Source organism: Salarias fasciatus, chromosome 10 (assembly GCF_902148845.1).
Source record: "Salarias fasciatus chromosome 10, fSalaFa1.1, whole genome shotgun sequence".
In the NCBI taxonomy this organism is placed as follows: Eukaryota; Metazoa; Chordata; class Actinopteri; order Blenniiformes; family Blenniidae; genus Salarias; species Salarias fasciatus.
Genome location: NC_043754.1, coordinates 10,423,044 through 10,436,472, shown reverse-complemented (window position 1 = coordinate 10,436,472; position 13,429 = coordinate 10,423,044). Strand labels below are relative to the sequence as shown.

The 13,429-nt window shown below is 45.7% G+C and overlaps 1 protein-coding gene across 1 annotated transcript; it reads right to left on the bottom strand.

The window, feature by feature from the left end:
• Positions 1–26: 26 nt before the first annotated feature.
• On the bottom strand, positions 27–8,189 carry LOC115395136 (insulin receptor substrate 1-B). The gene is made up of 3 exons (XM_030100532.1): positions 7,613–8,189; positions 2,156–5,278; positions 27–63 (listed from the first exon to the last, which is right to left on the bottom strand). Exons 1-3 carry the CDS (start codon positions 7,959–7,961, stop codon positions 56–58), a joined length of 3,480 nt encoding a protein of 1,159 aa, XP_029956392.1. The 5' UTR covers positions 7,962–8,189; the 3' UTR covers positions 27–55.
• Between the last annotated feature and the right edge of the window lie 5,240 nt (positions 8,190–13,429).

Genomic DNA, 13,429 nt, shown 5'->3' with positions numbered 1-13,429 from the left:
TGAGCGTGGAGCTGTCGCGCCGGCGCCGCGCTCGGATCCAAGACGAAGACGGAGATCAACAGTCTGGGAACGAGAGAAGCAACAGTAAGCAGGAATGAAGCTCATACATTTCAGACAGGTCTTTTCTTCATCTAGTTTGGGCTTTTAAAGGCACACAAACACTTCAAGCGCAAAGTCCCTGTGAAACTACCTCTGCTTTTCATCAGTGAAAATAAAGTCAGAGGCAGCAACACACAAACATATGGATTTTCATTCTCTTACAGAGAGTTGTCTCACTAAATAAAGAATAATCCACTGGACAGATCGCTAATACCTTATCGTGGGCTGCTGGGAGCAGACTGGTGATAAATCACAGTGAGTCAGTCTAGCTGCTTGGCCCATCCACTGAGGGAGTCAAATGATCGTCTGCCTCCTCGACACTTTGTCTGTGTTTACAGTGGTTTTTTTTTTTTTTTTTTTTTTTTTTTTTTACTGCACTCGGAATAAAAGTGACTAGAAAGGCCTAACTAGAGTGATGTCTGCTAATAAAGAATTTTTGTAACTCATTTAAGCAATTTGCAAACCTAACACAAACAAATTCCTTTAATTAATGCAGCAGAATTAAAGCGCGTCTTGCTCAGACGATAAACTGGTTCACTTTGGGCGTTCTTCAAGTTAAAGTGTCTTCGGCTGCGATCGCATACGCTTACATTTGCTAATGTTGCCACTGTGGCAACGCAGCAATTAAAACACAATCACACAGCGCAAATATCATCTTAATCTTATTACAAAATCATGATAAACATTTAATTTGAAAATCTAATTAAAAAGTAATTTCGCACAGGTGGAGTAATGTGATATCGGAAAAAAAAATAAAAAATTTGCGCGCTGATTGGACTATTTGAAAGCCAAGCCTATTTGTTTGAGGTTGCGATGCAGCCTCCGCCCTTCCTATACAGCCTTCATGAATTGAGCTTAATTATTACAAAATGGCTACAATTAATTAAAGCAGGGAGTGGGTCTGTAGCAAGGGAGAATCGGTATATTCAATCATGAATCACAGGCTGAAAAATAGCACCGAAGAGTAATTTACACAATGATAACCCTCTGTTTTCCCCCCTTGCTATGCGCGTTAAATACGTAAATAAACCATCCTTAAGACAAACAAGGAGGCAGTTAATGTGATTCTGTGTGAACATTCATAAACTGAATTAAATGCATTAAAAATGCCAATGCAGCGCTGCTTTGAAGAATGAAACGTGTATAGGCAGCGTTACCCACTGCTTTTATTTATCAACATGCAGAAATAAAAGGCTCTCCTCTGCACTCTAATGTGGCTCCTTCAGAAGCGAACCTCAGCCACAAACGTTAACCAATCAATAATAGTCATCTGTGCAGTGTAAGGGAAACCTCAAAGCCGCCATGTGAAAACCTTGAGCCAACAACACACCCACACACAAACACAAACACCTGGCCTGTGCTCTGTCCCCTCTACCTCCGTTTATGTGAAATGGCTCATTACCAGCAGACAAATCAATTGGCTCTGCTCTCTCAACACCCACTTGTGATAATAAGAGACTCTACAGACAGCCCACAGACTGGAAACATAGTGCTGCCCACCAGCTTGAAGCCAAGGTACACACATCGGTGAAGGATGAAGGAGAAGGAATGACTAAGACCCAGACGTGAGGTTTGTCTGTGGATTATGCAGATCACATCGCAAGTTTACAACCAGGTAGACGATTATTACCGAGAGTTAGATCATCTGTTTAGTTACATTTCACTGTTTTTTTTTTTCCAATTGTTCAAAATGAATAATTAGAAATATCAAGTCTTTTAAGAGTGACAGAAGAGAAATCTGGCTGTCAACAGACAGGGTTTATTTCCTAATGGAATCTTATTTGGGGGGCAAAGCAATTGACTGCATTGCAACTGCTGTGTCAGTCACTTATATGCTGACATTGTTCTTCTTTAGTGTGCCGTCAAATACACTATGTCCTTGTTTCAGGCCAGAACGGACACAAATAACCTGATATCTGTGGCATACTGACAGCAATAATCCTCACAAACATGTGTTTCCCATTCCACAAGAACACTTTGAAATATTCCAGACACAAAATGCGCCACTATTCGTTTCTTTGTTCGATATTGAAGGTGAGATTTTCAAAAGGCTTACCTTGACCGTCTTTTCTACTGTTCTGGTGTGCTCTCAGTTCTTCGGACTTATAGAAATCAATACTGGCATAAGTGTTGAGGCTGGAGCCAGCACTGCTACCCATAGCGCTCCCTCCAATGTTGTAGGCTGGAGAGGTATGCTCCACTCCAGCTTGAGGACTCTCCTTAATGGCCAAGTCAAGGTCAATATAGTTAAGGCCTTGTTCAGCAGATGAGGTGGAGGCTTGTGGTGGAGGTGTGGCTGACAAACTAGCTGCCTGCCCGCTCTCCCACAGTGAGCAGTCCAACCCATGCCGATGGCTTGCTGCCTGGCTGCCCTCTGGGAAGAGGGAGGTAGAAGAGGATGCGTGGCGTGGTAGAGACGGGGGTGAGCTGAATGTCTCTGAGCGATGGCCCAGGCGTCCCGCCTGGTCACCTCGGACCAGTCTGCCGCTGCGATCGGGAGATTGGAAGGACTTCACTGGGGAAAAACTCAAAGCGCTCTCTGACTCCATGGTTATCTGCTGCCCGGAGCGGATGGCAGGTCGTGCTGAAATGCTGGGGTCTGAACCGCTGCTGTCTGCAAATGGTGTCGGGACATCTGTTGCCATTGCCGCCATCTTTCCTTTACTTCTGTACCCGGAGATTCTCTCTGCCGCCAGCGGAGACGACGAGCCGTGTTCTTGTCGGTTTTTGGGGACAACAGCTGGTGAGCCCTGCGGGGTGTTGAATGTGCTTCTGACATGAGTCAGGGGTGTCGAGGATTTCCCTAAATCCATGCTGACGTACTCCGACGAGGTGGACAATGGCGCGGAGAAGCTGCGGGGAAGGTTGGCGGGATTATCATGGCAGATGAGTGGCTGATTCAAGGGTCGAAGTGTTCCATGGATCACGGATTGTCCACGTTCAGACCGCGCGCCGCGGCCGCCCTCGTATTTATTGTCATCCTTGAAAACGATGCTGACGTACTCGCCGACATTCTGCGACGGTGGCAGATTCTCCTTCACCCTGGGCAGGGTGTTTGCCTTGGCGATGTCCGACGACACACTGAGGGGGCGTCCTCTCCTCTGCTGCTTTGGACTTTTACTGCTGGACGCACGTTTTTGGTGGTGACGGCCATCTTTCGTACAAGTCCCTGCACTCTTGTGTTCTGCTCCAGCTCTCAGTAAACTTAACCCTCTCCCAGCTGATATGGACTTGTCTTCCAGGCTTTCGCTGCTTGCTGAGCTGGAGGAGAAAGAAGAGGAAGACATGGAGAGCTGGCAGCCTCCTGCCGGGCCCACTGCAATTTTATTCCTCTTGCTGTATCCCACTCCCCCTCCCCTCCCGGCGCTGTCATGCCCGCTGCCGTCTTTTTTTCCCTCCCCTTTATTCAAGTCCTCCTCAAAGCGAGTGTACAGAGTATGTTGATAAGCTCGGGGTAGGGAGAAGTAAGAATTGAACATTTTTGGTTGTAGTTGATGCTGCTCAGGGTGGGACGGCGGCGTGCTGCAGGCGGAGCGGCTGCTGACGGGCGAGATGTTCATGTAGTCGCTGGCCGCCCTGCTCTCCATGCCGGCCCGGCTCTCCCACATGCCCAGTCCGTGCAGGTCCGTGGCGCTGCTGCTGTTGGGAGACATGACCATGTAGCCCTCCGAGCTGGGCTGACGGATGTGCTGAGGAGGGGACACGCTGTTGCTGGGAGTCATGGCCATATACTCGTCATCTGCCCCGGGTTTGGCGCCGGTGTCAGAGATACCGATCGAAAGAGAGAGAGAAACAGGAGGGGATGTCACTCCAGGCAACATTGACATATAGCCGCTATCCACAGCCGCTCCCGTGTTCACTTCTCCTCTGCTTTTTTCAGCCCTCTTCCTTTTCTCTGCATCAAGCTGCCCGCCCCCAACCGAGCCGTGGTGCAAGTCAGCTCTGTCTCTGCTAGCAGTCTGTGACATGATGGCATATTCTTCATCGTCCTCATCGTTTTCATCTTTTCTATGTGGGATCAGTCGTTCTTGGGACGCCAAAGGTAGTGAAGCCCTCTTGCTTAAAAGTCTACGCTCTGCTTCAGACTCTCGACTGGATGAGCGACGGAGAATCCGTCTGCCTTTGGAGCGGTGATGAGAACCGAGGAGGCCCTCTCGCTGTCCCATGACTATGTAGCTCGAGGAGCCATCCCCGTGTGCGTGATGACCAGACAGACTGGGTATGAGCAGAGAGTGTTCGCCGGGACTGGAGCCGTACTCGTCCGAAGATCCGTAGTCGCTCGGCGAACCAGAAACGGAGACTCTCTGAGAAACACGGGGGTAGGAGCAGATTGTCATGCTGCCCACTGCTGCCCCCACCAGGCCACACTCCGATCCATGACCAGAGCTGGAGGACAGACTTGGTGCGGGAGAGGGAGCAGGGTTTGGTGTGTAACGTGCAAGGCTGAGGGTAATCTTGGCAGGGGTTGGGGCCCTGGTGGGCTTGGGCCTCAACGTTGGTGTGGTGGAACAGGATCCGTTGAGACTCGGACTGGAGCTCGCCCACGTCCCTTTGGCACTGGCTCCGCCCTCCTCCGACCTGGCTCCGATGCTGGCCGTGCGCGCCCTCGGGAACCCGTGGCGTGACGTGGGTGAAGTGCTCGTGCTGCTACCTCCCGGGGTCTCGGTACGCGCTCGCCTGGAGAAGCCCACTTGACTCGGTGGCAGGTTTGGGTGATGGCGACGGCTCGGGACACTGATGGGGTTTGAAGCGGTGCCGCCTCCGCACGACGTTCCAACGGACTGAGACTTACTGCGCTGACGAAACTCCTCGCTCAGGGCCTTCATGGCCTCCAGCAGGGTCTCGTGCATGTTCTGGGCCACCACCGAGTCGTCCACCTGCATCCAGAACTCTCCGGGGCCCGTTATTGCTGAGCGGCCCACCTCGATGAAGAAAAAGTTCTCTGAGTGTCCGCACCTGCGGACATTCATCAGCTGCAGCACCACAGCAGCCACATCGGAGTTGAGTTTGACAAAGTTGACGGTCTTGTCAGTTAGGCACAGCCGGTAGATGCCCACCAAGTTCCTGGCATGTCCGAGGCCTTTGGGCCACACCTTGACCTGCCACACTTCCTTGAAGGTCGGAACAGGAGACGGAGAGCTACACTCTCCACTACTGCCGTAGTCCTCCGGGGTTTTGCCTGGAAAGCAAAAACAGAGAAGAAAAAATGAAGATGCAAAATTATTAAACACACAGAATAATAATATAAACATGACCCCCCTCTGGAGGTTACCTAAAATCAACACCCTTCTAAAGTAATTCTCACTTTTTGACTAAAAGGTTGTTTTTTTTTTTTAATCCCGGTCAGTTCCTGATAATACTGGCCACTTCTGGTAAAACAGTTTATATCTTTAGATCAAACAGTAGTTATACCATAATGTTTTACTCCTATAGCAGCATAACAACATCTGTCAAAAGTGTGACTGGGCATATTATTAAGCCTAACTTACAAATATCAAATATTCATGTTTGGTTCAGTTTTTTGAAAAAAAGAGTCTCTTGGAGATCAGTTTATGAAAGTGATGAAACACTATTCGAAACTAAAGGAAGACGGCATGCACTGACAGCTGATATTTGGTGTCTCTTGTCATAACTACAAGCAGGACACCGAACTGTGCCAAACAGACCTGCTGCATTCAGCTCATCAAAATCCCTTTAACCCTATATGGTATTAATCAAAATAACACAGTCCAAAGAGTTGACTTGGACTATTTCAATGTTTTCACTTCAATGTGAAACGTGAAACATTATTGTAATCCATTTAAACGTGATAAAACATGTTTGAAAGAACCAAACTGACCAAAAATCAACACAATCACCATATATATGTTCAAAGTTTGTAAATTTAATACATTTTTCACTGGACCCCTGTTAAACTTTATTTAACACAATAGTACGTAACACTGTTCTATTGCATCAATTGCACTTAATACCCTAAATATGACCAACTGAAAGCACTGACATATTTATGGAAACTAGTTTTATGTATCCCATGCTTTCTCATGCTTTTCATAGATTATTAATATTTCCAGTTCAAATCACTCAATCAGGTGACCTGGCAAAATGAAAAAGGATGCTTTGCTCGAGAAACAGGGCTATAACAGCAGCAATGCAAATTTAATTATGCATTTATATGATTGTCATAAATGTGCAATAATAAGTTTCAAAATAAATATGGTAACTGTGTCAATGAAGGGTTAAATCTATTGCTCATAATTATTTAAATCCAAACAGATATAAATGCATCCACTGAAAAGCAGCATGCTTTATAAATCACTTTTGTGCAAATTGCATTTTTTCCCTCCTTACACTTGTCATGTTTATCTTTACTTAATTACTTGCTATTTCACTGCTTTGCATCCGTTTAAACACATCTAATATATTAGCAATGGCCACCACACCAATCATTATAATGCACTAATGCGCTTCAAGCTCTATTAGCAGGCCACATTGTGAAGCGGCAAACATTAAAATTACATGGCGGTAGACTGAGGACAGTATTTTATCCCTGAGCAGTGTACTCTGAACAAAATGGGGGTCCGTACTCTCATGTGAATCTGCTCAGGGTTCCACAACAACACGCCGGAGCTGGGCAAGCCCATCACTGAAATGCAAAGGATAACAGGGAGGAGGAGGGTGAGGATGAGGATGAGGAGGAGGAGGAGGAGGAGGAGGGTGGGTCGGTGGGGGTGCTGGGCTCCAGCATAAGGATAACAACGTAAACACGAGGATAACCAACAGAAACACAATTTCCAGCGAGAGCGCACTGACGATGCCATCTCCTCCCAGCAGCAGCAGCAGCAGCAGCACCGTGCAACGCGAATGTAGGTTAGGCGAGCGGCAGGCAGAGCTGTGCAGAAAAACAAAAACACGGGCTCCAGCGGAGTGCACCGCGATAGGCTACTACTATATGATGCATCCCGAGGATGGTTGCTATATGCCCACTGCGCCATGCAAAAACACCCTGCCGTATCACGCTGCCTGCATTTCAGCCACAAGATGCAATTAACACATACGATCACATGTATGAGCCATAAACTGCACACACACACACACACAAAAAAAAAAAAAAACATTTTTTTTTCCTCCCTGCAGAAAATGATCCGCTGGTTTATAACTGTAATAAAGCAGCGCTTATTGGAAATGTGCTGCACAAACAGCACATGCCGCCCATAGCGTGCTGGTCTACCCCGATCAGTCGGATCCACCTGCCTCCTGGGTTAAAAAAAATAACATTTAAAAAAAAAACACGCACAATCTAAATAGCGTCGCTATATTCAAAAAAAATAAAATAAAATGCCCCAAAACAGACGCGCATGAAAAAAAATGTTACAACAATTAGGAGACAGTGATATGCAGTGAACAATCAGAAATGGCTGAGCCAAATAGTGTGTGGAGAACAAACAGCCTCGGGCAGGATGGGCCCGATGCGGAGACAGACAGCGGGAACTGCATCCCACTCCTCGTGTCTTACAGTTGCACTGGAGGTCCAACATGGCTTGGTACCACTCGTTCTGGATCTCCTCGCTGTCTGCTGCGATGGCAAAGCTCTCGCTGCGGGTGTAGAGGACGATCATGTGCTTGTTCTTGGAATCTGCGCGCTTGTTGATGTTGAAGCAAGTCTCCAGGTTCAGGACTTTCTTGGGCACAGGTGATTTACTGCGGAATTTCTTCTCGTTCTCGTAATACTCCAGCCGAGCGGGACCGTGCTCCGAGGCCGCCCTCAGCACGAAGAAGCGCCGGTGCATTGATTTATGCTTGCGGAGATAGCCGCTCTTCTGTACATCTTCATAGTTCTGCGGCTCGACTGCCTGGTTCTCCATGGCCAAGAACAGGGAGGGCGAATCTTCTCACACCGGAATCTACAGAGGGAAAAGCTCAAGTCCATGTGCGGCTCCTCATTTATCCATTGCGGCTACATCCCTCGTCTTCCTCCCCGCGTCCACATTCAAGTGTCCAGCGTGTGTGCGACGGCTCAGGATGGGGAAAGCGGCGGCCGCGGCATGTTTTGGATGTGGTCTCATGTTGTGAATCCAGCTGCTGCAGCTGCAGGGGGAGGGGGGTGGGGGGGGGGGGGTCCGCCGCGCACGGAGCGTGCACAGCCTCCGCCGCCGCGCAGCCCAGCCCAGTCCTCCGGTCCGAGCGCGGTGCGGTTCAGCTGCTCGAGGACGTTTCCTCCACCTGTCTGAGGGTGCCCACAGCCCGTCTGAGGCTCCGCTGTCAGGCTGCACGCGAGGACAGCGCGGCTTCCGGTGGGGACCTCCAAAATAAAAGAAGGACGCTCGCTCTCAATGTGATTCTCATAAGTTAATGTCATTCTGTCGGATTATAGAGTGTTTCTTTCAAATATTCATAACCATCCACATTTCACACATTTGTATAGTTGTTTTCTATTGTAAAGCTAATATTTTTAATGAAGCCCTGGTCCTGGGAAAGAAATAATAAAATTAAAAAATAACAACCTTGGACTGAAAGGCCTGGAATTGAACATGATATATTCTCACCGTACAACAAGAAGGTCATTGGTTTAAATACCAGCCTGGGATTTGTTTGTGGAGTTTGCATGTCCTCCCTGTGTCTGTGTGGGTTTCCTCCAGCGCTCCAGTTTTCTGAGATTAACTGGTGAGCCTACATTTCCTTTAAGTGTGAGTGTGAGTGTGTGTGGCTGTCTTTGCCCTTTAATGGACTGGTGCCTTGTCCAGGGTGTATCCTGCTCATGCTCATTGTCAGCTGGGATCAGGACAGGATATGAGCGGCATAGAAGATGAATGAATCGGTGGGTATTTTCACTGTGTGCAGTGTTTAATATTCCAACACTGTGCATCTTGAAATAGACGTCATGCAGAGATTCAAGAAAGCCAGTTCAAGTGCTCTGAAATAGTAAGATATCAACCTTTTTTGTTTATTTATTTATTTTCAATGTATCAAACAAATGTAAAAAAAAAAAAAAATAGGATAGGAAAAACCTGAGAATATCCCATCATTTCTTGCATTCTGACACAATATGACAACCAATCAAATTATTAAAATTGAATTTCCCTTCCAAAGCCCATCCTGAGTAACAGTTATGTTGTCCTGACCTCAGCAGTGTCCACACATCAAGGTCACAAACCCTGTCTTATTGTGAAAGGCGGCGTGCTGAGCTTCCGGTCTCCTCCGGCCTCGCGCTGGCTCGCTTGACGGGGCTTCTGGGAGACTGGCACCGGCTTGGAGGTGCCAGTCAAATGCCAGGGGGGCTTCAGGGCTGATGAGGTGCGCGGTGGAACACAGTGTTCAGTTCGGGAACACTTGGTTCGTGATCATGCAGGCGATCGGACACTTTGCATTCTCTTATTGAGCTGTTTTTTTAATCTGGAGGATTTCAGCGCGCGCTGACTGTACAAAGAGAGGAGGAAAACAACTGCAGAACATGCTGTCTGAGAGGTTTATGCAGCTGTATCTCACCACATCATGGGGATACTACAGTTCGTCTGGATGCAGTTTTTAAGTGCATGCATACTTGAAATAATGCACAATAGCCATGCGTGCAAACTGAGCACGTGGTGATCAGAGCAAGCTTTTTTTGGGGGATTCAGGAACATGCAGTACTTGTCTGAGGGGGGGAGAAAAACTGTGTCACGTAATTTAGTAGTGAACAAATTGTTTTCTGCCAAATCCAGGGGCAAGAAATCCGGGGCTGGCGTTGTGATACCATTTAGTAAATGTAATTCATTTCATGAACAATTCAAATACACTTAGAGGAAGACTATATCCTGCAGCATGTTAAATGAAATGCCGTGTTGTTTCACAGGACTACCTGTCTGTAGCAACAAACCCTGTGGATGAGACCTGCATTGTCTGGAGCACACAATGTGCTAATGATCAGTCTTTTAATAAGGACTGAAATGCTTTTTTATGATTTTATAGTTGCTGACATTATGAAACACACACACAGAGAATATCCACTTAAGAAGATCTCATATCAACCCCATTTATCATCATGCACAATGAAGCATGCTGAAAAGAAGAGTCTGTCACAGTGTCTATGATGCAGTCTGTGGTTAAATCAGAGGGGTGTGATTGCACCACCAAAGTGCCAAAAAAGGTTTGGCATAGCAACCTGTCAAAGTGATCAGATTGTCCTCATGGCAACCCCTGTTAGTGGCAGAGAGAAGAACTGCATTTGAGCTGACATTGTCCTCAGGGATGATTCCTGCTGTAGCAGTGCAGGCACGATGTGCCTGTGTTCTGATTTGGATGCGAAAACATTTTAATCATTTCGCAATGTCACCTTAAAAACGCCATCTTGGTGGATTTCAGCAAAATCAGCGCTTAAACACCATAAATATATAAATAAATACTTCAGTATGTTTAGGATGTGTGATGGTGTTTCACAGAAGTTGCATTATGTAAAGCCATCCTTACATTTTCATTGGATTGTTCCACTACAGAATAAAGCAGAGTCACACCAGCCCAAGTACATAAAACCAACTCAAAGCTTGTTAGCATCTTTGACTCAGAGCCTTACGATGAAGAACCGAGCGAAGACTTCCACCCAGTTTCTTCTTCTTCTGATACTATAAAATACCTTCATGTTCAGCTCACTCTTCCCTCTGTTTAGATCCCTTCTCAATCGAATCTATTTATGAAAATGTCCCAACCTAAACATGGTGTGCTTCCCGTTCATAGTATAAATCCTTTCACACACTCAGAGTTGAAATAAGCTGCAGCCGAACACGACCCTAATTTGGACACAGCAGCATCAACGGTGGATGGATGGAATTTAATTTAAACAGCTGACTTGTGATTTACAATGAGTTTTCTTGGCCTTAACTGAACCCACAAATTCCCTGATGTGCACTCTGAGTCCCCAGAGATTTTTTTTTTTTTTCCTGGATAGAGAGTGTGACAAATACACAAAGACACGGTTTTTTTTTTCACTATAACCATCATTTATTTACAGAAACACATTGAGATCACTTTCAAAATGAACAATGCAGTCCATTCAATTTTGATGAGATCTATCTATTTGGCAATTGATTAAAACTCTATGAACAGTAGGTCCTACCCGTACAGTGAAATTACTCATTTTGTTCTTAGATACCCATCAAAAAAAGAAGCATTCAGACCGCTATTCCACGTTGTTCATCTTGATTCAGCACCCTGCGTGTCCTCTCCCGTCAGTGTGTTAGTCGTGCTTGAAAAGCCAGCGCTGCTGCTAAACATTTAATGGTGTGAGAGCGCACACCACAAGCAACCTAGTAATCAAGACATCAGATGCAAAGCTGTTTTTTTTTTCTTTTTCTTTTTTGTTTTTGCTTTTTTTAGGTGCATACACCGATTTAGTGTAAGTTTAGAAGTGGTCAGCAGGACCAAGGACTTTCCAGAGGAAAATCACACCCAGAAACGGTCTGCCTATTGCTGCTTCAGTATCTGTGCTCGAGCAGACAATTAGCAAACCAGCAGAGAGTGAGGAACAATGTGGTTGCTCGCTTTGACAATGCACTGTGATTAAACCCTTGTGTTTTGTTGATATCTCCTTTTGTGCCAGGGGTTTAGGGAACGCAAGCACACACACAAAAACCCACAGAAAAAAAAAATCCCTAACCCTGTAGGACACACAGACAAACTAACTATGTACACATTTACAATCTGTACACATCCCCAAGCCAAAAAGGAGTGACTCAAAAGACTTCATTCTCCCTTTTTTCTTTTTTTTCTTTTTTTTTTTTTTTGACATACGCTTCCCCCATATGTGCTTCAAAATTACTCGCATCCCTTGGGGGTGAGGGTGGGCATAGGAGGTGAACATTTATTCTCAGAGGACCTTCAGCTGCTGCTGCTGTTTCAGCCCTCGAGAGCCCAGACAGAAGATAATGGCTGAAAAACTCAGACAAACGTTTTCCCCTTGAAGATGGCGATACACGTAAAAAGGCTCAATCAGCTGAAGCACATTATTGGAGATGATCATTTCAGTCAATTGACTCGACGAGTCTGTGCATCAGAGCAGAACATACATACTGTATTAAATAAGGTCTCCCTGCTGCCGTCCCGTTAGGACCCTCCTCAACACACAGTACAGTCATTCATGCATGCCGCATGTTTGCAGTAATGGGCCACATGTACTGCGAATGAGACGATACTGAACGTGCATTGTTGGAATTCTTTGGGTCTTTTGCATGTGGCGTACATCTTCAAAGAAATGCACGCGTCATTAAAATGCATATGTAAAATCGTAACATCATTAGGGGGTGAATCACACTGCTGATGCTCACCACAAGTCAGCCTTCTGAAGAGCAACATCCATTCAGTCAAACCACTTTGAAAGAATGATGTGTAAATATTGGGATCATTGAAATTTTTTTTTTCCAGTTTTGCAGATATTTTGGCCCCTATTTACTTTATAATCTGTACTTTAAAAATAGAAGTGGTATAAAACAAAATCTAAGCTAAATTCGCTCTTCACTGAAATGGTAAATGAGAAGGAAAGCAGGTGTTTCAGTCCGATGGACTCAAACAGATGTTTTGCAGTAATGTAATAAGGGTTCAAAGACACAGCAGTCAAAAAGAAAATGTGCTTGATTTAAAACTAAACTTTTAAAAATTAAACAAGTATAAAACAAAACTGGTCAGACTCTTTGGTTGACATATTTGGAGTGTTTGTATGACATACCTTGATCCATTATGAATGCATAATAGTATTACTACTAAAACAAAATCCCTCACTAGCGATCTCGATCTGCCTGACCTATCCAGTGCTCTCCAGCTGAAATGACTGTAAAAATGAAAAAAATTATTGCTGATATTAAAGAGAAGAAGTCTAAAATGAGTCTCACGTTGTCTCTCCTGGAATGAATATTCGATCAGTCACAGCTTCCGCTCCTGATAAAATCTCACCAATTGCTCTAAGATGAACAAAATTCAGAACTATTACATACAGTACATGAAGCACACCTGCATCTCTCATGATGCCAGTCAATTTCATTGACACTTTTATCAAAACCCACAGTTTCTGGCTGTTTTCTGCAACAACACATTTTTTGCAGCAGTTTTTGTCCATTCTTGAGTAAATGCATTTGTCTGTGCTTGGCTCATATTAGCGTCCATGGGTCGGCTTTACTGCAACACTGAAGTGCTAAGACAATAAACAAAGAGAATTCTAATATGTGGGGGGGGGGGGGGGGGGGGGGGGGGGGGGATGTATAGAAACCATTTTGACAAATCTTAGAGGTGTGAATTCCCATGTCACTGGTGGAGGATTTCATTTTGAGCGTCGCTCCAATTATAGTTGCTGTTGGATGTTGCATGTTCA